Source organism: Caretta caretta, chromosome 3 (assembly GCF_965140235.1).
Source record: "Caretta caretta isolate rCarCar2 chromosome 3, rCarCar1.hap1, whole genome shotgun sequence".
Classification (NCBI taxonomy): domain Eukaryota; kingdom Metazoa; phylum Chordata; order Testudines; family Cheloniidae; genus Caretta; species Caretta caretta.
The window spans coordinates 128,996,935-129,024,727 of record NC_134208.1 but is presented as its reverse complement, the minus strand read 5'-3'; the positions used below and the strand labels follow the sequence as shown (position 1 = coordinate 129,024,727).

At 40.8% G+C, this 27,793-nt stretch overlaps 1 protein-coding gene across 2 annotated transcripts in view; it reads right to left on the bottom strand.

The window, feature by feature from the left end:
- The window catches only part of SMOC2 (SPARC related modular calcium binding 2), a 178,151-nt gene that overhangs the window by 110,818 nt on the left and 39,540 nt on the right, over positions 1–27,793 (bottom strand). For both annotated transcript variants that reach the window (XM_048843976.2, XM_048843977.2), the window contains exon 2: positions 9,328–9,499. In XM_048843976.2, the coding sequence (XP_048699933.1) occupies positions 9,328–9,499 (172 nt within the window). The remainder of the gene's footprint in view (positions 1–9,327; positions 9,500–27,793) is intronic.

The window sequence follows — 27,793 nt, the reverse complement described above, 5'->3', positions numbered from 1 at the left end:
TATTAGTCAATCACTATCTGCCACATTAACTTAAAAATAAATAGAAAGAGGAAAAAAATAATCTTCTTGCCATTACTGAAAAACAAATAATTATCATCTTGAGTGCATAACTGCAAATCTTGCAGCTCCTTTTCAAGTCAGACGCCTATTAAAGGCAATGAGAGTTTGTCTGAGTAAGCACTCCAGGACCTGGCCCCATATGAGCTTGTGTGTACCATCGCTGACAACTAAACTGAAAGTTCTCGTGGTGTCCAGAATTCAAAAGCAAACATCGCTTACTCTCTTCAGCTTCTTCATGCCTAGGGCCCTACCAAATTCAGGGTCCACTTTGGTCAATTTCATGGTCAGGGGATTTTAAAAATCGTAAATTTCATGATTTCGGCTATTTAAATTTGAAATTTCACAGTGTTGTAATTGTAGGGATCCTGACCCAAAAAGGAGTTTAGGGGTGCTTGCGGTACTGCTATCCTTACTTCTGCGCTGCTGCTGCTGCTGGCGGCGGCGCTGCCTTCAGAGCTGGGCAGCTGGAGAGCCGCGGCTGCTGGCTGGGAGCCCAGCTCTGAGGGCAGAGCCTCTGCCAGCAGCAGTGCAGAACTACAGATGGCAATACCATGACACTCCTAAAATAACCTTGTGCCCCCCCCTGCAAATCCCTTTTGGGTCAGGACCCTCAATTTGAGAAATGCTGGTCTCCCCCAGTGAAATCTGTATAGTATAGGGTAAAAGCACACAAAAGACAAGATTTCATGGTAGGGTGTTGGGGAGGGGAAGACCAGATTTCATGGGTCTGTGATGTGTTTTTCACGGCCGTGAATTTGGTACGGCCCTACTTATGCCCAATTGCCTGAACCTCCAATAACTTATGTAGAGAGACCTTGAATATTTAAAGAACACTCAACTGATGCAGGCTGAAGCAGAGTGCTACTTGTTTCAATCCACCCTTATAGCATCAGTAAAACTGAAAAATGAACTGCTGCTGTCAATTATTCATTATTCTCTTGACAATGCACCAGAAAGAAAAAACCTGTTTTTTCTCCACTGGACACTTCTGTTTTAGATACTGCTCACTTTGAGACAAGATATAGCAGGCTGACAGTGTTTGGAGACTTGATACTTGAAGAAGCTGAGGTGTGAGATAAAGAGATGTCCGTCAAGTACTAAAATGTTAATTTTCAATTGACATTAACAGTTTCTGGTCTCTGGAAAAAAAAATTATTGATCCTCTCACAACAGAGCAAGATTCCCACTAATCTACTTTTGACTAAGGATGGTTGTTTGACATCTCCAAAAAATGGAAAAAGAAAGTGTTGTAGCAGAAACCGTCACTCCCCACCCAAATTTTAGTTTAAATATTAATATACATTTATTGTTTGTCATGGAAAATTATAACAAATAATATAATTTTACAATACAAATTATTTGAGTAACCTAAAACCATTTGCAAAAAGAAAAGAAGTACTTGTGGCACCTTAGAGACTAACCAATTTATTTGAGCATGAGCTTTCGTGAGCTACTGCTCACTTCATCTCACGAAAGCTTATGCTCAAATAAATTGGTTAGTCTCTAAGGTGCCACAAGTAATCCTTTTCTTTTTGAGAATACAGACTAACACGGCTGCTACTCTGAAACCTAAAACCGTTTGAAAACCACGACACTAGAAACATATAAACCCACATTTTCAAAATTCATGGATGGAGCCATGTTCAGTAATGGGCTAAGCAGAGTAATAAGACTAATGCAAAAGTCCTATAGAGTATTATAGAGATGAAACCAATAATTCTATAGAAATTATTCTAAAACCCCTAAAAAATCTAATAGAGAATTTGCACAACTTTTGTATATATTTTTGAATCAGGCAATAGAATTTTACTGCAGAAATATGATTATCTACTAAATGCTACAGGATGGTTCTAAAAACCTACAGAAAATTTAGAAAAGTCCAAAGGGAAAGGCCATGACTTTTTATGAAAAAAATCCTGTCACAGATTTTATTATACAGCACAGTTTCTGCCACAAATATACAGCCCTATGTATTGTCAGATAAATAAATAAATACAAATTAAATGTAAGAAATAAGGCCCTGATCTAGCAAAGCACATGCTTAGCTTAAAGCATAGAAGCAGTATAACTGAAGCCAAAGGGACTACTCATATGCTTACAATTAAAAATGTGATTAAGTGTTTGGCTGGTTCTGGGCCTGGCTATCCAGACTCTGAAGATGAAATCATCAAGTTTTTACTTAGGCAAAATTCACTTAAGGCAATGAAAGTTTTGCCTGAGGGTGGACTAAAAAGTTCAGGTTATGCCCCATTATTAATTATTATTATTATACAAAATCTTTCATCCAAAGCTCTCGAAACAATTTATACATGCTAATGAAGTCTCACAATATCTGTTTTAGGTACTGTTAGGTGCCCATCGTACAGGTGGGTAAATGAGACAGACACACTGAGTTATTCAATGTCATACTCAAAGTAGATGCAAAGCCAGAAATAAAACACAGAAGTCTTATCTCCAGTCCCACACTCGAATTACTAGACAATATTCCTTCCGTTAAATGTAAAGCTTGGCCTCCAAAGGCTGGAGTGCAGTGCGTACTTGAGCACCAGATAGAAACCGACACAGCAGTGTGAATTGGAAGGAAGGCATTACTGCCTAACGTCAGCCTTTCATGAGATTTTTTAGGATCCCTCCTCCTCCAACTGAACCTGCCTCAAAAAAATCTCAGGATTTTTGTGCTTCAACTGTGAAAATGCCATTGATCAGATCAAAGCAGAATTAGAGCGATAAGTCCTCTCCTAGCAGCCTGAACAGAAGTCAGCACTTGAGATCTGGAGATCCGTCGCTATCATGAGTCACTTACATTCCCCTGATTTATGATTTTTTTTTTTCTGATTTATAAGAGGCAACACACATTTACGTTGCATGTCCATTTGTTATGTGAAGAAAAGACTGGGGGAGAGAAATGGAGGGGTCAGACAAGCTGAAAGGTGTCTCATTGTGGGCAAGCATAGAAGGCGGGTAGCCCAGGCTCCCTCCTCACCCTCCCTGGCAGCACGGCTCTGGTGGATTTCTGATGCCATGGCAACCCCACCTGCAACTCTCGGGGGGCTTCTGTGGGTGGAGAAAGTATCCATGCAATCTAAATGCAGAGGAGTTCTGGGCAGGATTGGTAGGGTATGAAGCCCTGGAGAGAAAGTTTCACATCACCCTATGACCTTCCTCCGCCCCACATTTTCACTCCTCAGAAACCATAGAGCTCCAAGGACAACACAAGGTCTTTGGGAAGTTTATGAGGGGATTAAAGATTATGTCAGTGCAACTCCCCACTTCCACATAGGCCAGCCACTTTTGATCCCTCCACAAGTGCAAACCTTAAGGGATGATCTCGACTCAGTTCTTAGTTGAGAAAAACTCCCATTAACTACAAGATTGTACCCTTTGGCAGCATCCTGACAGCAGATTCCTGTGCTGAGCAAAGCTCCACTAACTATAAAGACAGGTTTCAGAGTAACAGCCGTGTTAGTCTGTATTCGCAAAAAGAAAAGGAATACTTGTGGCACCTTAGAGACTAACCAATTTATTTGAGCATAAGCTTTTGTGAGCTACAGCTCACTTCATCAGATGCATACTATATTTTCCACAGTATGCATCCGATGAAGTGAGCTGTAGCTCACAAAAGCTTATGCTCAAATAAATTGGTTAGTCGCTAAGGTACCACAAGTACTCCTTTTCTTTTTACTAACTATAAAGGGGCTCTGCATGACTCAAGGGTCCAGATGACAGGATCTCGAGGTTGTTTGTAGACAATTATGTGACTTTTCTATTCAAATTATTTTTTAAGTGCCATATTTGGGTGTACTCAGGCACTCGTTTTGGTCAGGGTCAGGAAATTTTAGCTCAGATGGTTCATATTTACCTACAGAGCATCAAGAGTCAATCCTGTAAAAGCATGGAGCACTCCTTCGAGGTTCCAAGACTCCTCAACTCCCACTGACTTCAACAGAAGTTGAGGCACATCAACCTCACAGGATCAGCACCTCAGAGGATCAAGCCTCAAATAGAGTAGAGTTCCAGGTTATACTGGTTATAACAGTAGGTTTAAGTAAAGTATAACAGGACAGTCTTGTGAATAAGGCCCTGGACTACTGTCCCAAATCTAGGTGCAATCCCTGGTTCTGTGACAAACTTCCTGTGTGACCTTCAGCTAGTCACTTAATCTCACTGTGTTTCAGTGGTCCATTTGTAAAATAGGAACTATTGTTATTCCTTTCACCCACTCTTGTCTATTTAGATTGTAAACACTTCAGGGCAGGGGTTGTCTCCTTCTATGTCTATATACATTGGGCCCTGATCACAATTAGTTCTTCTTGGTTCAACTGTAACACAAATAATAATGCTTCTCAGCTCGCACCAATTTTCTTGCACAACCAAATGTCTGTTTCTAGTGAGGGAAGTTCAGAGTTTAGGTTTGGTTTGGAGAAGCATCCAAAAATGTGGCTGTTCATCTAAAGTTTATTCAAACTAGCTGAACCTCTTGAAGCTACAAAAGTGGGCTGGAAATATTACAAGAATCAGACTTCTCATAATGTTTCCAGCACTTCAGCATCTGGTTCCAGCCTTGCCTGGAAGCATAAGAGTGCACAAAAATGAAAAATAATAGAGAGAAAAATGAATTGCAGGGTTGTTGTTTTTCTTAACATTAAAAGAGTCCATTAGGCAAGTTCTAATTTTGGTCAAAGGTGGGTGTGGGGCTCATGAAGTACCTCATTTCAGACCAGTTCATCCTCCCTTTACTTTATTATCTTAAAAAACAAAAATTCACACACAGCTATTTAAGTGCCTGTTACAGGCATGAGGGCACAGGGGACAGAAGTGGGAGAAAGGAGACTGGGATTAAAGTTCTGTCAATAGGTTTTATTGTCTCACTTAAAATCCAAACTTAAAAATAGCTTCCCCCATGGTGCTAACGAATTCCCTTAAATGTTAACTTTTCCTGGTAAATGAAACCTAAACAATTAACAAAAACAATAGAGAAAACAATAAGTTCTTTAAGACAACGGTATCTCTGTAATTCCAGTCTTTTGACAGTCTCAAAATAAATATATCAAGCAAATACTGATAACAGAATTGGACAAAGAAGAAAGTCACTGTGAATTCTTGGCTTTTGCGGGAGGAGAGATATGTCTGGGGCTAATATTTGGAGAAAAGAATGTGAGGAGACATTAATTTGAATTTGATTCAAACTTTATTGTGTATGTAAAATATCCCAGTTTTGATTGTGTAAACAGGCATGTAAAAGGCTTAAGAGAAAATACTGACTACAAGTTATTCAGAGAGGCTAGTTGGCAGAGACGGCCACAAGAGATCAGTGTGGATGCTGACCTGAAACCAGAGCTGGTCACAGCATTTTGGACAAAAATGAAATTGCATCAAAGCCAAAATATTTCATGGAGATGTATCAGTTTTGCTGAAGTTTTAGTTGGGAAGTTATTGGGGGAGAAGGTAAGAGAGAGACTCAGGCTCAAGTCCCTGCTCTGCCGGATTCAAAGTAATCAGGGTTGAAAAATTCCGCTCGGAATCAGGCATGTATGGATTTGAACCTGAGTCTCCCCCCCGTTCCTGAATCGAGACTCTCAGGTTTTGGTCCAAAAACAGGCATGTAAACAGAATTCAATTTTCATGAAAATGTTCTCAGTCAGCTCTACTAAAAATCTCTGCTCTTTAACTAATCAATCCATCACCTGCAACAACAAGCTCCGCTCCTCATAGGCAGTTGGATGAAGTGGAGTCTGTCTCAGCACCTCCAGTAGAACGTTTGATTGGGGTTATCAAAGGTGACAGTGTAGCAAGGTGGGAGGCAAAGATTGAAACTGCAGTGAGACCAGTTGGCCTCCCTTTTTCTGTGCGCCAACTTGTTTGCGCAGCTTGAGTTAGTTCAGAGGATTGCTGCCACGGGCAGGAGTGAAGTGGCATGTCACTGCACACCCCAAGGCTGTTTTGATTAGATTAAATTAAATATGGAATTAAAAGTGAAAATAGGAGTAGTCTCTTTCTCACTGATATTCATCAGGAGTACAACCAGTGCTTATGCCCCAAAGCAGTATAGCATCTATATAGAAAAATAAAATTTAAAGTTGAGTGAATTTAGTGCTCATTGAGCTGAGAGACAAAAAGCACTACCTTGAGCTGTGTGTGGCAACTAGCGGTAATATTTAAGCTGCCCAAGTAGAGCTGGGGGGTCAGATGCCAGGATTACAATTGTGCTAAAATGCTATAGGTGAAAACGTACACAGCAATAAAGTACTTCCACAAACTTTGATATATCACCAACTGCTGCAAAAATTTGCAAGCATTGCTAGAACTGATCCCCACAGGCTTTGCATAGGGAAATTCTATATATTTCTATGGGGGAAAGAAGCATTCTGTAGTTGCCATTGTCAGTGCATTTGGTAAATTGCATGGAGAAATAATGAAGAAAAAAGTATGCAAAACCATTTTACTTCACAGAGTGCACAGTGTTTTAAATATGTAGAGTGCACAAACACGAAGTTTCAGAGCAGCAGCCGTGTTACTCTGTATTCGCAAAAAGAAAAGGAGGACTTGTGGCACCTCCTTTTCTTTTTGCAAACACGAAGTGTTTACAATAATTCTTCCTGTTGTCAGTGGAAGCAACGGGCACTTAGGCTCAAGTAACTCCATTATGTTTTCTTTGTTCATATAAGGAAGTAGGGCCATCAGCTAATACAATGCTAGCATGATGTTTCCTCTAGGGGGAGGAGGAGACAGAGTGTCTCTTAGAGCAATCTGGGTGCTTTAGAGGCTTGTCGGAGCTAATAGAGAGAGATGAAGTAGAAAATTGTCTCCAAGAGGTTGAGTCTGGGTGGTCTCAAACTTTTTGTTGTTGTTATTCGAGTGTAAGGGAAGGGAAGGCTTTGTGATCACTGTTATACTTATATTTAACAAATAAATAAATAAATAAAATAGAGCACTGAGAAGGAAATCAAGCCCTGCATTTAAGAGAGGAAGCATGTCATCATTTCTCTAAGCATGCCAGCCCAACGTCTCTATGACCAGCATGTAAATGTTTTAGATCACTAAATAATAGAACTGAAATGTTGGGACATCCCATTGCCCAGTGTCTCTGAACTTAGGGGAGAAGGAGAACTGATAGAACAAATGAAGGAACTAGGGAAGGAGAATGAGGTTTTGCTACCATCTCAAACTTATTTCACTGGATTTCAAAATGAACACAAATTTAAAAGACTTCTTTCTTGTCATTTAAACCCATGGATTTACCTCCTGGGTGATTATTTTTGTTTGTTAAATTGAATCAAAACAAACATGTTTTTTCTAGCAAAAGGAATGTAATTAAGAAGTAGAAGAATGAGCCTGCCCGCCTCAATGGAAAGTACTTAAGGCAGTAGGCAGGAAGCCTCAAACAGGAATCTGTTTGGTTCCTATTTCTGAGGAACACGCAGGAAAATCCTAACTGTGGACCCAGTCCAGCAAGGGCTGGGTCAGTCTCCATTCTCGTTTACTTCAGAGGGAATTGTGAGTGCTCATCACTTCACAGAATCAGGCTTCAAGAGAGGTGCAGTTATGTGTCTAAATAAATATGCAAAGGGCGTAAGAACACTTGCTTCAGGAAATTGCAAAGAACTGGAGGGAAATAAACAAAGGCCTCAATCCTACAACATCTTGCACACAGGCAAACTGCTGTTCCTACCCAGAGCCCTACTGACTTCAAAAGGGATCTTTCCAGGCATGGCAGTCCACCCACACACAATAAATAGCAGCATCAGGCCAAAGAAAGTAACAGTGAGGATCCAATCCAACTCCCATTGAAGTCAATGAAAGTTGGAGCAGGCCCTAGATGAAGAAGTGACCACATAGGGACTATGAGTGGTATTTCCAAAAGCACGCAAGTGACTTAGGAGTGGAGTTCCCATTCATTTTCAATGGGATATATGCTCCTAACTTATTTAGACAGTTTTGCAAATCCAGTTCTAGAAGAAACCAATTTTGTCTCTTAAAATTAGGGATTTTAAGAAAAACATATTTGAATTAAGAAAAGGAATACTAGTGGCACCTTAGAGACTAACCAATTTATTTGAGCATAAGCTTTCGTGAGGGACTAACCAATTTATTTGAGCATAAGCTTTCGTGAGGGACTCAAATAAATTGGTTAGTCTCTAAGGTGCCACTAGTACTCCTTTTCTTTTTGTGAATACAGACTAACACGGCTGCTACTCTGAAACCTGATATTTGAATTAATCTCACAAAATTGAGTTTCCTTATTAAACAAAAAGATGCTCAGCCCAGCCAAACACATGGATGCTTGAGATGTCAGGGGAAATCACCAAAATACTGGTGTCTAGCAGAGGAAGGTTCTCAACTCAAGATTTAATCATTTTGTATTGGAAACTTTGGGGGATACTTTCAAGTGGCTGCTTCAGACAAATAGAAAAGGAGTACTTGTGGCACCTTAGAGACTAACCAATTTATTTGAGCATGAGCTTTCGTGAGCTACAGTAAACATCTGATGAAGTGAGCTGTAGCTCACGAAAGCTCATGCTCAAATAAATTGGTTAGTCTCTAAGGTGCCACAAGTACTCCTTTTCTTTTTGCGAATACAGACTAACACAGCTGTTCCTCTGAATTCAGACAAATATTTACTCATGGAAATGGTCCTTAGTGAATTTTTCACTGTAGCACAATTAATGTGAAGACTCATCAGCCAGTAAAACACTGGCACAGAGGGCCTGATCCTGAAAGTTGGACTGCATGAATGGCCATCTGCACTTGCAAAGGACAGCTTGCAGAATCCAGACCAAACATCACATTAGCCCTCTGAAGCAATAAATAAAAATCAGGTGCTTTGTAAGGAGTTGGGTTTATTTTATTTCTGTTGCACTGACTGATGTATCTTCATATATAATAACTTGCCCGAACAGCGTATCTTTCCGATGAGCATCTCATCACCTTACCAACTTCCCCCCCCAACCTGTCACATGGGAAAACCAAGCTACACTTGAACCAGATCCCATAGCATGGGCCTGATGCAAAGCCCACTGAAATCAACAGAAAGACTGCCAATGACTTCATAGGCTTTGCATCAGGCCCCATCTCCCAGTGGCAGAGTTTAGAATAGGATCTAGACCTCCCATTCTTACCATACTTAGAGATATTTGGGTCAACTCTTGTCTAGTGGGGTTGAAACCATTCCCTGAAAACCCCACTGTTCCTGCTGATTATCAGAGTACAACACCCCTAATTTAGTTTAATTTTCTACATACTGAACACACCAGGCTTTGCAGTGCTTACCTTTGCAGTTGCCCCTATATGCAATTTCCAACTGAGGATCTTTGCATTTTGCTCGTTGAAATTCACAACGGGACAGGAAAGTCCTACCATCAGAAGCACAAAGTGACTTCTGAGGGGATCCTGCACAGTCCAGGCTGCATTCTCGGTCTTTGTCTTGGTCCACTCTCAAAAACTAAAAATAAAAACAAAACCAAAAAGGCATGAGACTTTGGGAAGTTCACTCCAACAGTCAGTGGTCATCAATGGCATGAAAAGCACTTCCTGATCACCTACGCCAGAGAATATACCCAAGTGCACTCCAAAAAATGTTTAATTGTATACTAAATAATAGATAATTTGGTGTGTCCTGGTTTTGGATGGTTCAGCCATTAACGTGAAATACTAGCAATTAAAACATCTCTGCAGTGCATACTTAATTTATTATTTTAATTAGGGAAACTTTGAACATTAAACAATTACTCTGGAGAGAAAGGAGGTTGCTCAGAGCCTTTACAGGCAAAAATACTGATATTGGAAAATTGAAACCCCCTTCAAAGCAGAAATGAGGATTTACTGTGATCCATTAGCTACTTATAGGAGCCATGGGTGAGCCGCAACACTTTGAAAGGTTCAGATTCAGTCTGGATACTTACATAAAACATGAGCTTCATTCTGCAATAATGAGCTAATGGTGTATCTGACTGATAATGGTTGGACCTGCCTCCATCCAGCATGGGAGCCTTGTTGCGACTGGTCTTCTTGTGCAAAATCCTTTCATCTCTGTGCAGAGCAGCCAGCACAGACCCATATGCCAGCAACATCCAACTTAATTCCTCAAAAGAGTTATGTGAGTCTTAAGTGGTGCATGCAGGGGTCTTTTTCTGGCCCTACTGCACAGAGATGAATTTCACCCAGGGTAAAATGTCAGGCTACTTAATGCTGCCTAAACTCCAGGATATATATCTGCCAGGGTTGGAAAGAGGCATGTTATGGGTTGTGACTTCTTCCATGATCCCCAACCTCAGCATACCCTTTCCTGCTCTGCAGAGACTACCCCCCCACCCCCCCACAGATTTGGACTGGAGTGGTTTCTGCAGGCACATTGGGACAGAGACCACAAAGAAGGACATCTGATCCCCGCTTCTGTGTCATCCAACCTCCTCCAGTAATGGAGGTAGAGGGAAGCAAATATAGGCCATGGTTGAAGTCTTCTGTCAGGTTGTTCTAGCTAGGAGTCACAACAGGTTAGAGGGAAAAAAATATTTCTCTCTCTAATTTAATTCCCGAGTCACTTCGAACATGCTAAATGGTCCTCAGTTTGGATTTTAGTCTCCTATCAGGTGCATATACACTTACCATTGTTCCTGGAATTGAGAAAAGCAGGATCTGCTTGCACTGAAACACATTTCCCTAACCCTAACTAGTTTTTATGCCACTTTCAGACAGAAATGAGCACTAAGGCATTTTATTTTCCAAGCATCAAAAGGGCTGGTGCCGCCAGGGAGATGAAACCATTAAGTCTAACCATTAACCATTTACTGGGAATTGGTCCTGCTTTGAGCAGGGGGTTGGACTAGATGACCTTCTGGGGTCCCTTCCAACCCTGATATTCTATGATTCTAAGTCCTCAAACAATTTTCTCTATCATTTTACTGTTTTCTGAATAACCAATAAGGTATGAAAGGCATGTAGTTACCAGGAGATAATCACCCTCCTGGGCATTACAAGTCACAGAGAAATGGACCTTAGAAAATGTCATCAACCAGCTGAAATGCTGGCTTCGTTTTACAAATTGTGCAATGATGCTTTATTACGATTAATGTCAGATACAGCAAAGTTTAAAGCTTTAGGTTATGTATGTAGGCTAATGAGAGGGTAAAGCTTTGAGCAAGGAAGAGAAATAAAAGCAGAATTTGTGCATCCAAAGTACACAAGCCTCCAGACTTGCATACCTCCCTTTTCTGGAGGAAAGTGTTGGCTGTATATAGCTCACCTCTCTTTTAGTGAAGAAAAAAAAAACAGTCATAAATCCACTTAGTTTTCATGCTTAAACTGTGGTTTGTGTGCATTTCCTAGCATTTAAAGTAGGAAATGCAGATGTCTTATGGTAAGACATGATAATTATCATTTTCTGTAAATGGAGAGACAACCTCACAGCTTCCATTTAAAAAAACAAAAACCCTAATATTCATATAGTTGGAATTTGACTGTAATTTTCACAAACAATAAAAGCATTCTTTTTCTGCTGACAACACTCTTTTGTTTTGCTTTTTCCTTTTTAATAGTAATTAGCTTCAGGAGCAGATGCATCAACTGACAGAGAAAAACCTATGCCTTGTGTCTGCATTTTAGCGATGATTTTCTTCCCCCTCATAGTCATTTGTGTGTGTGTGTTTTTTTCTCTGGAGTGGTGCTCAGATACTATGATGACAGGAAGAGCTACATAAATACCCTAGATAAATAAAGTGGGAGCTGTAGAGACTTAATCTTACTCTATTGACTAACAGAAAAAACAGTGGTAATGCAATCTTCGTCCACCCTGAGGAGAATACGGATGAGAGGGTAATTTGGTCTCCATCCTCATCCAGCACTTGATCCCTTGAAGTCAATGACACGACATCCCAAGAGAAAAAGAATGTACTGGGGCTTTTGAAGGGGAATCAGGAGATTTGGATTCAAGCCCCTGCTCTGCCACAGACTTCCTGTGTGACCTTGGCAAAGCCACAGTAAATCTCTGTCACGCTGTTCCCCCATCTGTAAAATGTGGATGATAATACTTCTTTTCTCTATGGATCTCACATGCCCCCCACTACTGTAACATCTGAGTGCAGCTCAAGCTTTAACATATTTATCTTCACAACCCACCATTATAGGAAAGTGCTATATCCCCATTTTACAGATTACGAACTGAGATGCAGAGACCCAGATCCACAAAGGGATTTAGAGATTACAATCCTGAGCAATATCTAACTTTTAGGAGCCTACAAAAATCACAGGAACAACACTGCAATCCACAAAGCCTCAGTTAGGAACCTAGGCTACCAACACAATGGATGGGGAGATATGTGCCTAAGAATGATATCCACAAAAGACAGCACATGAGATGGGAACTGCCTAAGCTAGCCTATGGGAGATGCTGATGAGAAGGGAGTTTACTAAGCCCCACCCCGCTGACGGAAATAGGCACTGAAGATTGGGCTGCAGTGATCTACAGCCAGGAATCCCTCCTCTGGCGACTGGTGGCTTGGACACCTAACTCATTTCTTGGGAGGGAGAATGAGCTAAGCACCTGCCTTGCTCTACATAAGTGAGCCAGAGGAGGAAGTGATGCCCAGCCTATATCTTTTAATCCAGTAGTAAGAGCTCTCACCTGGGACATGGAAGACCTGGGTGTAATTTCCCCCTCTACATATAGGGAAAGAAAGGATTTGAGCACTGTGGATAAACAATGAAGGAGTCACTGACCCAGAGAGAGGGCAAGAACAACTCTGAAGCTTGATGGTTTGGGCACTGAGGTGGGAGATCCACGGTCCAGACCTTGCATGCAAGTTTGGTGGATGACCACGTATCTTCCCTCACTTTGTGGATTGCTCTGAGGCTTAGATGGGAGATAGGTGTCTGGACGCTTAGAGGGAGGCAACCAGGTTTGTGCCCAATGGTAGAAGCTTAGGCAAAAAGGAAACTTTTACTGCAAAAACTTAGCTGCCGAGTGACCTTAGGCACCCAAGTGGGAGTTTTGCAGATCGCAGTGGAGCCTATAACTGGGACTTGGGCACCTAAGTACCTTTGTGGATCTGGGCCAGAGAGAAACCATGTGATTTCCCATGGTCACACAGGTAACTTATGGCAGAGGAAGGAACTGAATCCAAAGTACCACACTAACAACTATACCATCCTTCTCCAACTCTTTCTCTCTGTTTTCTAGTGAGAGTGTAAGCCCTATGGGGCTCTTACTATGTGGTTGTTTAGTAACCAGTGCACCAGGACCCTCATGTCAGCTGGGGTCTCTAGGCCCTGCCATTGTATAAATAAATTAAATAATATGATTTGGTTCAGGCCCTCAATCATTGATCTCTCTGTGGAGAGTGCCTACAAAGGGAAAAATTAGAGTCAAGACCAATGAGGACATCCTGGCCACTAGTAACTGGACTGAGACTACCAAACTCATTTTGAAATGGCCACTGAACAGCCATTAGATTACACTAAATTTTGGTCACTTCCAACCTGCTCTGGATTTGAACCAAAAACAACAAGGAGTCCGATGGCATTTTAAAGACTAACAGATTTATTTGAGCATAAGCTTTTGTGGGTAAAAATCCCCACTTCCTCAGATGCATGGAGTGAAAATTACAGATGCAGACATAAATATACTGACACATGAAGAGAAGGGAGTTACCTTACAAGTGGAGAATCAGTGATGACAGAGCCAATTCAATCAGGGTGGATACAGTCCACTCCCAACAATAGATGAGAAGGTGTCAATTCCAGGAGAGGCAAAGCTGCTTCTGTAATGAGCCAGCCACTCCCAGTCCCTATTCAAGCCCAAATTAATGGTGTTAAATTTGCAAATGAATTTTAGTTCTGCTGTTTCTCTTTGAAGTCTGTTTCTGAAGTTTTTTTGTTCAAGTATAACTACTTCCAAATGTGTTATAGAATGTCCAGGAAGATTGAAGTGTTCTTCCACTGGCTTTTGTATGTTAGCATTCCTGAGGTCCAATTTGTGTCCATTTATTCTTTTGAACCAGTAACTTTTTATCTCATCACCAATTCCCCAGGTTCTCCATGCCCCAGCTCATGTTTTAATGTACTTTCTGTGCCTTGATTTCAAGGTAGTGGGGACACTGATCATTTAAAGTCTTTCTAGCAAGATTTTGCCAAACCTTTTTCGCCATTACCAGTCTTTGAATTCATTTGGAACGTGAAATGAGAAAACTTCTAGAGTTGTCACTTGATTTTTTTTCTTGAGCTTCCCTGTCTTTTGTCATGTTATGAAAGTTTAGAAATAAACCAAGAAAACAACATTCCCCCAACACCACCATCACAATCCATCTCTGTAATATTGCCAAAGTAAATGTGTTGAGAGCAAATTACTTTGGTGTCATTGGAAAGTTGTATCTTAAAGTGAGTCAAGGCAGACCAAAACAACCAACCTGTTGAGAGAGGTAAGGCCAATATGCCCGATTACAGCAGGCAGACATCAATTTCACAACACCGAACTAGACTGAAAATCTCCAAGGCTGTTTAAACTCTGAATAACAGAACCCACCCTCTTGGAATACTGAGTGTTCACTGATGAAGTTACATTTTGGAGGGCATTCAGCCAAAAAAGTTCAATTTAAGCTCTTTATTATTTCAAAGCATTTAGATGAGATTATGATAAATTATAGGTTCAAGGATATTGGAGTAACCTGGAAAAGCAGAGGATGAAGAGAAACCCCATGAGACAAAGCCACTTGAATAACTTGTTGGGTAGCCAAACCTCAGTGGAGAATTTGTGTTGTACACTTAAACAGTTTCCACCAAGCTAGCAAGCTAAGGGATTTAAGAGTAGGGAAGACAAAACGACAAACAACTGCCAGAAAAGATAGCTTATAGGAGGCATATTAGTATGTTCACTTATGGTCTGTTGAAAAAAAGAGTAAAAGGAATGCACAGACATTAGACAGAACACACTATAGCAGCGCAGGATGGTCCAATCCTGCATCCCTTGCTCACACGAAGCCAATAGAAATACTGTTAATAAATATTGTTGAACCCAACAGAAATACTTGAGTAAGGGCTAGAAGATCCAGCCTTAAATTAAGATTTCTGCCCATTTTCCTGTCTTAATGGGTGAGACAGTACCACAGAAGCTGGTACCATATTTATGTGCAAAGTGCTAAATTGTGTACTCTTATCTCGAGTTGTACTCTATAAGCAGTCCTGCTGTTTTCACTGGAACACCTTATGGAGGAAGGTGATATTAAACATGAGCAGGGGAACCGGAATGTGGCCTAAGCAGATTCCTGGCAGTAACTGGAGGCAGCTGGATCATCTATCGCTAACTTTAAGATAATTTGAAACCAAAACAGTTATTATAAAATCATGTGATGCACTGAAAGACAAGCCTCAAATAACATTTTGTGAAAAATCATAATTTTAAATAAGGATTATTCTGTGGCAGTTTCTTCATAAGAAAAGTTCATGTTTTCAGAATATATATTGGCCATATTTGTAGAGTTCCAACAGTTTTCTGTTGCTTCATTTCAGATTGCAAGGGATTGAGGAGATAGGAATTTGCTCGGCGAGACAATGTGTCACTGTATTTTTCTGACTCCTTCACAATAATCTCTGCAATACTTTGACATTTCTTTGCATCCTGTGAGGCATGGGAGACGCTAGCTAGTTTGATAAGAACTGTTTATAACTTATTACTAGTTATCATTTGTTGAGCACAGATGATGCACAACTTAAACTCTTGCTTTAAATATTATGATCCATGTACTGACTGGTTGCATAGCAACGTATGTGAAAAATACAGTCACTGCCAATATGGAGGGTAAAAAGACATGGTAGGATGGGTGTGAAAGGAATTTTCTTTGATAACCAACAGACTTTTCTTCATTTTTCTTAACCTGAAGTAATCCTGAAACATGCAAACTTTACCATGTGGCAAGGACTCTCCCTGTAAAAGGAACTGCTTGATATGTCTCGAGAAGGATAATGAAAAGAGACTGATTATATAGATACTACTATATTATATAGTCCACAGGGGCTTGATGGAACGTGTACCAATATATGTATTTATTTTATCTCATTCTGTATTGCTTATCTTAGTTATTTATAAATTGTGTGTTTTCTCATGCAACAACAGAGCCACGAGTGATATAGGAAACTAAACAACAAGGACATGCAGGGTAATCAATAGAGCTTTCTAGAACAGTAGCACATATGGTCAACCACTGGGGTTTTCTGTACCTGAAAAGGTAGTTAGGGTAATATCTTATATTGGACCTACTTCTGTTGGTGGAAGGAACAAGCTTTTGAGCTACACAGAGCTCTTCGTCAGATCAGGGCAAGGAAGCAGAGCATCTGAGCTAAGTACAAATTGGGACAGATTGTTAAGCAAAAGGGGCAACACGTTGAAGGTGGTAACTTGAAGTGGGCAACTGAGTATTAGAATGTTATGCATAAAGGATCTGAAGTGGGCAATATGAACTTCAGCTTTGAATCTCACACCCCTCTTAAAAATGTGGGTGACTAAGTGGCCACTTGTTGTTTGATTGGTTAAATTGAAGCGCAGTTATTTTTGACCAATGAGAGGAGGAGTTTAATCCTTTTGGATTGGTGACTATGGTTAATCTCTCCTTATAAAGATGACTAGTCAGGGTGGAATTTTAATAGAGCCTGTGTCCTGCTAATGTTAGTGGAAGTGAGCAGTAGCCAAGTTCCAGCAATAGGTGTTGAGAATGATTATTTCTAGCTTATTTGTGTTGTAGGTTAACAGATCGGACTCCTTAAAATGAGGGTGATTTTAAATTAAAAACTAGCAACATAAGAAAACCATTTTAAAATATGAAAGTTTTTTTAATAAAACCTTTGTATCTGAATCTTCAGGGAAATAGTGTCTCCTCCTTTCCAATACATTGTATTTTACAACTTAACATCGCCAAGTATACAAATATTCTACAGTGTGCATTTGCTACAAAGAAGTAATGATGAAGATGGTACTAGATCTGGAGAAGTCTTGAGTCTCTTAGTATACCTCAATTAATACAACAGATGGTCTCCATTATAAATCGACTCACAGAGTGTGATATTTTAGTTTAAAATTTTGTAAATCTGAGCAATGATGAAATGCCATTATTTGCCATCTTGTAACCCCAGCACATGGTATTCCAATAGAACTCTCTCACTATCTCTTGTGTAAAAGGTTCTTAATGCTGGTTGTAAATTGCTCTCCTCCAGTGTACACAGTCCTGGTGATGTTTCTTCTCTTTTTTTTTTTTCTTTAACTGCTGTAATTCAGTAACATTAGAACTGCAGGATTATGGAACTGCAGATACACGAAACCGTACTTTAAACTGAGAAAATTATTTCTACATCTGCATTTCCCGCTCTGCTTTGTTTCTCAGTTTGGTTTTGTAACCCATGCTTGTCAGTGGTCCCACAGCTGGTCTTTGGAAGGTGCAGATGCTTATTTCCTCAACCACAAGCAGCACGCCAGTCCATTAGAAAGATTTTCCAATACCTTAAGTATAGGCATTAGGTTATTACTTGACTGTGTGATTTAACTGTCCATCAAGAGACAAGTTCTCTTAAACTCATTAACTGTGACTGGTGTCTCATCATGCATATCCTCTATTTAGCTTAGATTTTCCATATTCGTGATGGAATCCTGTTTCACTCCTATGGGGACACCTCCTGCCCACACCTCACCTCTTGGGCCCAGAAAGTACTCAAATGCAGCTGAGTTATTACAATTCCACTGCTCAATGAGAGCAGGCTTCAAAGAGATCAAGCATGGAGATTTCACACACCTTGTACTCTGCAAGGCAATGCTATGCAGCAACTCTCACTTGAGTAAAGTGGAGGGGAGGTTGTAGAGGGTGGAGAAGTGGTATACGGCCAATGAGTCCACAGCTAGGTGCATCCGCTTGTCAAAAGTCCCATGTGCAAGGTGGCAGAGAGGCCACGGCCAATATTACATGGAGGCAGTTGCATGATCCTCTGCATCTTGTAGGTCAGGGCAGGATAAATAACAGGAAGGTGTAAACTGAAGTGTAAAGATTAGCCGTGGGATCTGGCTCAATGTTTTAAATTGTAACTGGGAAAATTCTACTCTACGTTATGTGAAATAATGCAATATGTATTTTGTATCATCTTAGGAAAAATATGTACCTTTGGGTTTAGGAGCTGCTGTTGTCTGATTCTAATTTGAGCTAGGCAGGGGACAAGAATGTCTTTTTTCTCAAGCCTTATCTACCCTAAGAAAATGTGCACCAATTTAACTGAAGTGATTTAATTACACCAGCCTAAACCCTTAAAGTGGACAGGCTACACAAGAACTCATTAGGATTTATAGTGGCACACCTCAAAGTAAGCCTTTCATGTAGGCAAGGCCTTAGACAGAACCAGCTTCCACTCTCACTGACATCAAAATTCCCATTGTCTTTAATGGCAACAGGATAGAGCCTGTCCATTGGGGAAAACAGAGAGCTGAAAGTGCACAATTATATGGAATTGACTTTGTCCTTTAAGGGGTAAAATACAATTCAATTATGCCTAACCAAAAGGTTGGCAATTTGTCTGCAAGTAGAAAATATGAGAACCAAGCATGACAGAGAGAGAAGTAAATCCACTGTTCTCCTTGGAAAAGCGTATGACTTTGTCGTAAAGTTTTGAAAGAAATTTCTTTATCCTGCATCAGTTTACTGTGGGATGTTGAATGGAATATTCTGACTTCTCCACTCCATGCACAGGAGATCTGTATTTGTACTATGTGTTCTAAACTGATAGAAATCAGGGCTCTATGCTAAGGCTAAACACCACTTGGCCTCCAGTGTATACGAAGACAGTACTATTTTAAAACGTCTGCTGGTCATGGTCTATTCTAGTGCAAAATATGACCATGGAACTGTTTTAGCTCACATGCCTAAAACCTACTTATTTTCCTCATGTGGACAAGCCTCCATTTTATCACTCACCAGACAAGTGATGAAGTGCTAAAACACATTTACATAACAAACAACCCCCAGATTGTTTCTTTACATAGGGTAGCATCTCGGGCCCAGAACCTCAAAGGTATTTAGGTGCCTAATTCCCATGGGTCTCAGCCAGAAAGGGAGCATACCATAACAGTCTTATAATGTATTGTTTATAGTACAGACACCCTAAGTTCAGGATTCACTCCGAAGGGACAGGAGTTAGGGTCACAGTTGGTTTGTTTTGCTTTTACCACTGTTTATTTTCATTACTGTGTGATTTAGGGCAGCATTATCACAGTTAAACTCCAAAATGCAGGCTCCAAATGATTGCTGGATTTAACATATCTTCCATAGAACAGCAGATCTTGAACAACCCCTCAACAGCTGCTAATCCTTCATAAATACAACGATGGAAAACTCAGAGCTAGCTACTGTATATAATAATGCAATTCTCTATGCACCCATATAAGACAGCATCTCTAAGGAGGTCCTGTTTAGAAAGATGCCTCTCCAATGGAACATAAAAAGTCAGCTCATAGGAAATTCTATTAAAAACTATTCTACTACCTGTAGTGTGCCAAATTCTGCTACTATCACACACCATTGTAAAGTCAGTGGAGTTTATATGGATTTACAGCTGCATTAGTGAAGAACCAAGATCAATAATTTCTGTTTTTCTCTTCTCATTAGAGCACGTTCTCAGCTGATGTAAATCAGCATAGTTCCATTAACTCCCATCACCACTCATGTGACTAATAAAATAGACCATTGAATAATCAGTGGAGCCAGGCTGATTTACACCAGCTGAGATTCTCACCTCTAATGTCCTTTATTAGATATATTTGCAAATGAAGACTTGTTGCCTGGACAATCATTTGTTCCTGCTGCTCCAACAGAACCACAAATGGATTTGCTGTTTATGGCATCATAATAATCTACATAGCAACTACCAATAGAATATCAGGGTTGGAAGGGACCTCAAGAGGTCATCTAGTCCAACCCCCTGCTCAAAGCAGGACCAAGCCCCAATTTTTGCCCCAGCTCCCTAAATGGGCCCCTCAAGGATTGAACTCACAACCCTGGGTTTAGCAAGCCAATGCTCAAACCACTGAACTATCCCTCCCCCCAATGATGTAGCAAGCACATGATTATGATTTTATAAAGGACAATAAGCAGCCGCAATAGCAGCAAAACTCTTAAGAAACACAAATCCTGTTACAGCAATATGTCCTGGCTTTGGCTTTAGCTGGACAGGGTAGAACTTACTTATGTATTGCTATGCTAACTAGAGTGAGATGCAAACCAGAAATCAATATCTAAACAGACCCGTGGATTTCACAGGCCAGGGCTGTCTCTATAAAGGTCCTGAACTGGAATCCCCAACCCAAACAACTATGAACTTGGGGGAAATTTGGATCTGAACCTCACAGTTTCAGCCCATTTCTAATATTATTGTAATCATGTGCTCTTGAGGGATACATTCTAAGCACAGGAAACAGCTGATGTCCAAAAAGATCTAGATTTTAGTTTAGAAACATATTGGTAGAGAACAACAGAAGGGCACAAATATTTCAAAAACACCAAGCTCTAGTTTTCTAACATGTGGGCTATCCCCAGCCCTTAGAAAGGTAGGAATCCAATACTTTCCCTAGGAGCTACTCCCTAGTTGCCTAGTCACAGCTCAGCTCTCAGGGAGTGTGGGGGTTTCACTATCTGATAAGAGCCTTTCCCAGCATGCTTGTTTCAGAGCTGATCCTTTAAATGCAGGAGAGAGCAGCAGCTGCAGGCCTAAAGCTGCCATTTTGTATCTGAATGCTGTAGGTTATCTCCCACCCCTCAAATCAGTGAGTATTCTTGGTTCTTATTGTGCTTTTCTGTTTTGTTTATTCCTGAGAAGGTAGTACACCCCTCTCAGTCATTGCTCTTGCAAAGAAGCCCCTGAAGTAAAAAAGACTGCTTTCTCAGCACGATGCTGTTTTTCTGGTCTACACTGCAATGTATTAAATCAGTTTCCACACTCATATCTCAAGAAGGAAAACAGAAAATATACTGTTATTCCTGAAGAATCATCTTTTAACAGAAGGTTTCCAGGGGTCTCCATAAGTTGTCAATGGGCTGGTCTTTCTAATGTTTGCTAAAATGTGGTCTTGCTGAAAGGGGCCCTTTTAAACCTCTGAGCACAGACACCTCTTTCCCTCAGTACATTACATGTAAATCTTCAGGTGTGACTTACCCATCAGTCCTCTTTCTAAGCGAGCTGTGTCAGCGATGGTTGATAAACCAGCTACAGTATGTGATTTCATTTAGTCAAGATGGTTTTGCAGAGCAGCCTTGGGTCTGTGCCCAAGGTCAGCTCCAAGTTGCCTATCAATTAGGACCTTATTTTGCTTCACTCCATCAGTGCCTGCAGTTCAGGGATTCCAGAGAGGCTTGTTGCATTCCTCTGGTGTTGAAAACGTACTAAACTACAGTATCAGCTTGTTGAGTCCAGCACAGTAAATTGATTGTTAAATAGGGCTCTGTTTTGATTGATATGTTATGCTTTGGTGTGGTTGTTTTAAAAAATGTTTATTGCTTTAACAGGCATTTAGTTAAGTGAGCTGTATTATGCTATATTGATGGATGTATGGCTAATATGTATGCCAGCAAATTCATTTCTTCCCGTGTTGCCGTTCAACGAATGTGTAAATCTGGCTTCTTTATCCATGTGGACCAGATGTATAGAACCTCGCCCCAATCAAACCTAATGACATTTTCTTTTTCAATCCTAATTCAAGAAAGGGACAAAAATTAACTGCTCATCAATCCAGACTCAGTTTCCTGCAGTCCCTCTTCCCTCAAAATCTCCAGTGGTAACCCTCACTGAGTTCATTGGATGTTTTGGCTGTGCAAGGATCTGGCCTATGATTAGCAGTGTTCCCAGTCTCTGTTGGGGAGATCGTGCAATAAGGAAAATAAAAGTGGCACAAGCAACAGAGGAAGAACTGGGACATTTTAAAGGGTTCAAAAGTGCCACTTAATCTCATGTTTCTTCTTCTATATCTGCTTGTTATTGCTTTGTTTAAGGCAGAATTGATTCCCTTTTGTTTCTGAAGGGGTAGAAAAGCAGTCTGAAGAGGGGAATATATATGGAAATATGGTAAGATGCTATGGAACCGTTAAAGCAATGGAGAACCCAACTATCCTTTATCGATTTTGTCCCAAGTTTGGGTTCCTAGTTAGTGCATTAATAGTCCTTGCAGTTATAGGAGGTTCTGTTCTTTTGACCAGCACAGTTTTAGAATCTGTTCCTGCCTTCACTGAACTCAATAGCAAAACTCCTACTGGCTTCAATGAGAGAAGGATTAGACTTGATGTATTATCCTTTCAGAAAGATCTTTAACTGCCTCCTGTCATATGCTAGTAGGATATGATTTTTAGAAGTTCTGAATGCCCACTTCAAGTGAAGTCAATGGGAGCCACAGGATCTGAAGATCAGGCCCATGCTGTGAAATGTTTGCTGGCCTTGAACCCATACTGTTGAAAGTGAACAAGTTATAAAATATAGGGGGAGCCCGAGTTTCACAATGTGATGAACACCTATAACCATATTAAACGTTTGTTAGATGTGTCAATGTTCTTATCAGAGCGTCCCAAATTCCATTAAGTCACCCACACTTGAAAACTGGGCCTTGTATGTACACAGTAGGTGAAAATAGCCTTTTAGAGTCCTGCTATTTAAAAATACCAGCATGCACAGTGTGTGGACAAACTGACTGTGCAGTGTAAGTTTGTGTTGTCCAGAAAGTCTAATTCAGTTTTTCTATGATCAAAACTCCTTCCAGGTATTATCTATTTTATTATTTTGAGCCATTGTGTAACTTAAAGAATTGGTTTATGTGATTTACACCATTTTTTCTGGAAAAAACCCCAAACTGTATCCAAACTGTTGGCATGCCAGCCAAACTTCAGCCTGCTGCTGCCTGAAAATTAAACTGTGGATTAGGGTGGAAAGCATGACAGAACCTTAAGTATAGTGTTGCTGTGCAGCACTGGTATAGATGTGGTGAAGAAAGAGGCCAATTTTTATCAGTAGAGTGATGTCCTTTGTATGCATAAGCAACCACTAATTGGAGAGATTCTGACCTTTTTATTTCTTTAGCAAATATATAGCTTTTGCTTATATATTTTTAGACCAGTGACACTCTTACTTTGGTTTTGGAGTATTGTCATCACAGTAAAATACTTAGGGATAATGAAATCATGGCAGCCACATAGCTTCTATGGATGGATGGGTTTTGGACTACTGTGGACAAAAAAATCCATCATGCACATATTGGAACTCAAGCCAAAACAGTTTTCAGACAGGAAAGTATTCTAGTTTGCATATCATCTGCCAGTTCTCTAAGCAAAGGGAAGTGTCATGTTAACACTGAATCATAATCCCCAAATCACTGGTAATTCTGTGCCCTTTCATTCTTGTGATGTTGTTCTTCATAATTTATTTTCTTTGCCAGGTGGCAGTCATTTACAGTGTCTCTTCTCAGATGCCAGAAATCAGAGAAATAGTAGGCCACGTTGTCTTCGTACTAGTTCACTCCATCTTTTCATGACTCCCGACCCGTCCTTTAGAATACAGCTGGATTCACACACAAACACCCCATTAACTAAATGTACTCCCGGGTGGGATGATTTGTTTATGCTGCCTCTCTATTTCCCAACTATTATGATTCTAGAAGATTGACACTCTTGACTTCTAAGTTTTGCCCAAATCAAGATATTCTAAGCCTGTTTAAATGATTTCTAAAATATTGAAAATGTTACTTTAAAGTATTTTTTTAAAAAATCCAGTTATTAGAACACGACATTTACACATTGTATGCCTATTCCTTTGTCCCAACACAAACATTCTTTTTCCTAAACAGGGTACAACTAAGAGTAATAGGATGCAACTTAAACAGTAAGCTGAAAATCATCAAAGGACCAAAAACATCCCTATCCACTGACGGGATGTCCAAGGAAACCCTGAAGATCAACTTTCAGATCTCGTTTCAAACCATTCTCCCCAAAGATAGGCAGGAGAAATGTCCCCCACCCCACCCCGATGCAGCAGTTTCCTGGGGTCCATGGAGAAGGGACCTCCTCACCCACTTATCGCTGCTTTGCTTTCTTTCCCACCCCTACTACCTCTCCTGGCAGTGTTGTGCTACGCTGCCACTGGCAGAGTCCCCTGTAACACTGTAGTAGCCAACACCCAGCAAGAGTTAGCAACAAGCAGCCATGTGTCCCCATTGGGTCTGTGATCAGAAATCCATTGTGCCAGCAGGAGATGCTAATATGGAAAGTATCTGGCCCCCCTGCTCCACTAATGTGTGCCACTCCCCAGAGAAGATGGAGTTTTAGCACAGGAGCTTCCATGGTTTCCAAAAGTGGGAGAAGAGATTAGGTTGGTACCCTTCTTCTCTCTCCTGACTTTGTATCTGCTAGCCTTTGTTTCCCACAGAGCTTTAGGGGATGGCTTGGTCCTAATTTCCTACTGAAGAGCTCTGTTGGACTATGGAATCACTTACCAGTGGAAACTGTGAAAGCCCCATCACATAAGAAAAATAAAATTAGACTGGACAAAGTGCTTCAGAATTGTAAGGAACAAATCCTTCATTATTTCTCTGTGTGTGTGTGTTTTTTTACTGACTTTCAGAACCTATTGAGCAACTGGCCACACTAAACATGGCTGCTTGCCTTCTCCCCGTGGAGATAAGTATTCTGTAGTCTGGTCCATAAACCCCTTTCCATTAGGGATGCGTGAGCCTGGTCATGTTTGGAGTTTTGCAGAACCACTGGTGGTTTTATTTCCCTTCAAAGTTTTGGTTACATGGAACTTTTTTGTGTGGCACAAAACATTTTTCCTCTGTAATTTAAACCATTATATTCCAAGGAAAAGTAATTAAAAAGCCATCTAATTCTAATGAAATTGAAGCCTGTGCTTTTGCAAAACAACAAAATCTTGTATTTGGAATAAATTCTTGTTCTGCTTCTAGAACTACTAAGGATTGCAAAACAGAAAAACATGCGGCAGCCAGAACTCGCGCTTTACCAGAGCCAGACTTCATACCTCAGTTTTTGAGTTGTGCTCTAAATCTCAGCTCTGTTGTTTTCAAACAGGTTCCTAATTTGGTAAAATGAGTTCTCCCCTGCTGTACTTTTCATGCTGCCAGGCTTGAAGATATAGGCTGGCATATTGCTTTGAAATCTTGCATAAGTGTTCCCTAGGGACATCAAAAAAGGAGAAAGAAACATAACATGGCAGCCTATTCTATCCCTTTTGCATCATGAGCCACAACAGATGAGGCTTGCCCATAAAAATAGAATGTGGGGGAGTTGATTATTATATGAATTGTGGTAGCACCGAGGAGCCCTCGCTATGGACCAGGATCCCATTGAGCTAGGAGCTGTACAAACACAGGACAGAAAGATGGTTGAAGAGCGGGCCTTAATACTCCAGCTTCTCCAGCCTGTAAGTGAAGAACCTATAACACTGTAAAAATAAGTATTTAAGCTTTACAGTTCTATAAATGACAGCAAGAAGATGAAAGTGTGGGTTGAACCCGGGGGATGCTACAAAGACTGGAAAAGGAACAAGACTCAGACTGGCTTCAAGGAGTGCCAGCACAGAAGAAGGTATTGTACTCCAGGAGAAAAGGCTTATTGCCTCTTTAAACATGTGTGAGCAGAGAATGGACATGAAGAAGGCCCATTTCAAATTGATTGGAAGCCTCTGATAATATCAAAAGCCCCGTGAGAAAATACAGGGTTTCAGGTGATGTGAGATGCAGTCTGAGCAGTTTCCTGCGTTAACACTGCTGTGGAAACAAGGAAGTAGGGTCACCTTCAGTTAGTGATGGGCAATCCGTGTCAGGCACTTTGGAAACACAAGAGGTGAAAGAAACTGAAACCAAAGGTACAGGTAATCAACTGTAATAGGAGTTCCTTGCACCCTGCAGTGAAGAATTAGGGCTCAAAGAGCTCAGGTGCTGATCTCAATTTTATCTGAACATCTTGATTCTACAAAATTGGGATGCAAATTTTTGGATTACAACTTCTCTTCTTGCAGTTTCTCATACTCATAGACTTTAAGATCAGAAGGGACCATTGTGATCATCTAGTCTGACCTCCTGCACATTGCAGACCACAGAACCTTGACAACCCACTCCTGCAATAGACCCATCTCCTCTGGCTGAGTTACTGACTGACACACCTCTGCAGAAATATACTATGAACTCTGTCTTCATGCTAGCTCTGTTCATTGACTGGTACATCCTGGTTCTAATCATTCTGGAAATACCACAAGAACAGCTTCTCTCCTCGTATTTCGTTAGGGAATAGATTAAACTCTCGTAATTTGGATTGGATAATAATTAACAGAAGTGGTCAGGTACCAGAAAAATATTGATTGCGATATCTATAAAGATTGTTGAACACTGGAGGGGGAGAAAAGTTGCTTCTCTAATAAATTATTTTGGAAAATGGCAACATTTGAAAAATATCTTCAATAAACAGTATTCAACCAGGTCTGATATTCAAGAATTCTGTCACTCAAGATATTTTTGGACATGGACACCCACCCACCCCTTGAACTCCCGTCCCCATTATAAATAATATCCAGATGAAAACATCTACCTCTCCTTGGGCCTGTATGAAATTGGTCATCTTTTTTTGAAGCCAAATTTTCTCTCCCCAATCACTCTAAGGATCAGGGAGTCTGGGCTGGCCCCAGACCCATTTCTACAAATTCTGTAATTGATAGGCCAGCACTGAAATCCCTAATAGCTATCCCTACCCCCTTAGAGTAAGGGGAGATCACTGGAAGACCTGCTAGAGAGCTTAACCTTCACGCCTTGTCCCCTGAAACCCAGAGAAGGAAGCTTGTGGGGGCAGTAGGGTAGCTGCTAAAGCATTCTTTACTCCCCTCAGGCTGTTGCCTGGAGAACGGGAACTTTAGGCAGTTGTTAGGAGAGAACCCTCAATCCCCTCCCTCCGTCTCTGAGATCATATGGGAAGTGTGCCCAGTCAAGCAGAACTGCGAGCAATTTTTGGCTCTGCCTGGCCAACTGGGATCCTAGCTCAGGTTTGCTCCCCAGAGCAGGAGACTAAGGAATGGTCAAGATGAATATCCAGCAGCAGAATATTTTTGGAATGATATTTACAAATATTTGACAGGGAAATATGGCCGATAGTCAGGTTCTTTGGCAAGTGCACTGTACAATTCACCCATTCTTAATATGTTCAGTACTTCTGTTTTCAGTCCTGATCCAAAACAGTAACGGACGTGGGGCACCCATTTCAAAGTCTTTCTCTGTATGGAAAAGTTAATCAAATGTTGACACCTGAAAGGGGTTGAGTTTGGGGTTTGTTTGAACTTTAAGTGAAGGTTCACTTCTGTTATTTTATCCAATTGAGCAGAACCATGCTGGCCCACCAGATGGTCCAGAGCAGTGGTTCTCAACCTGTGGCCCAATCAGCACATAGCTGCAGCCCATGTGACATCCTCAGGGCCATACAGGTAGCATGGGATGAGGCCCACAATGTTAAATAGGGCACAGGACTAGAAACAAGGAGATCCATGTTCTCTTATGGGCTCTAGCACAGATTTCCTGTGAGACACAGGCCAAGTTCTAATCACTCCGTGCCTCAGTTTGCCCGCCTTACAGCTTATACCCACCTTCTTCACAGGGTTATTGTGAGGCTACTTTAATTCACATCTGTAAAATGCTTTGAGATCCTCAGAGGGACGGAGCTGCCAAAGTGCAGATTATTATTATATA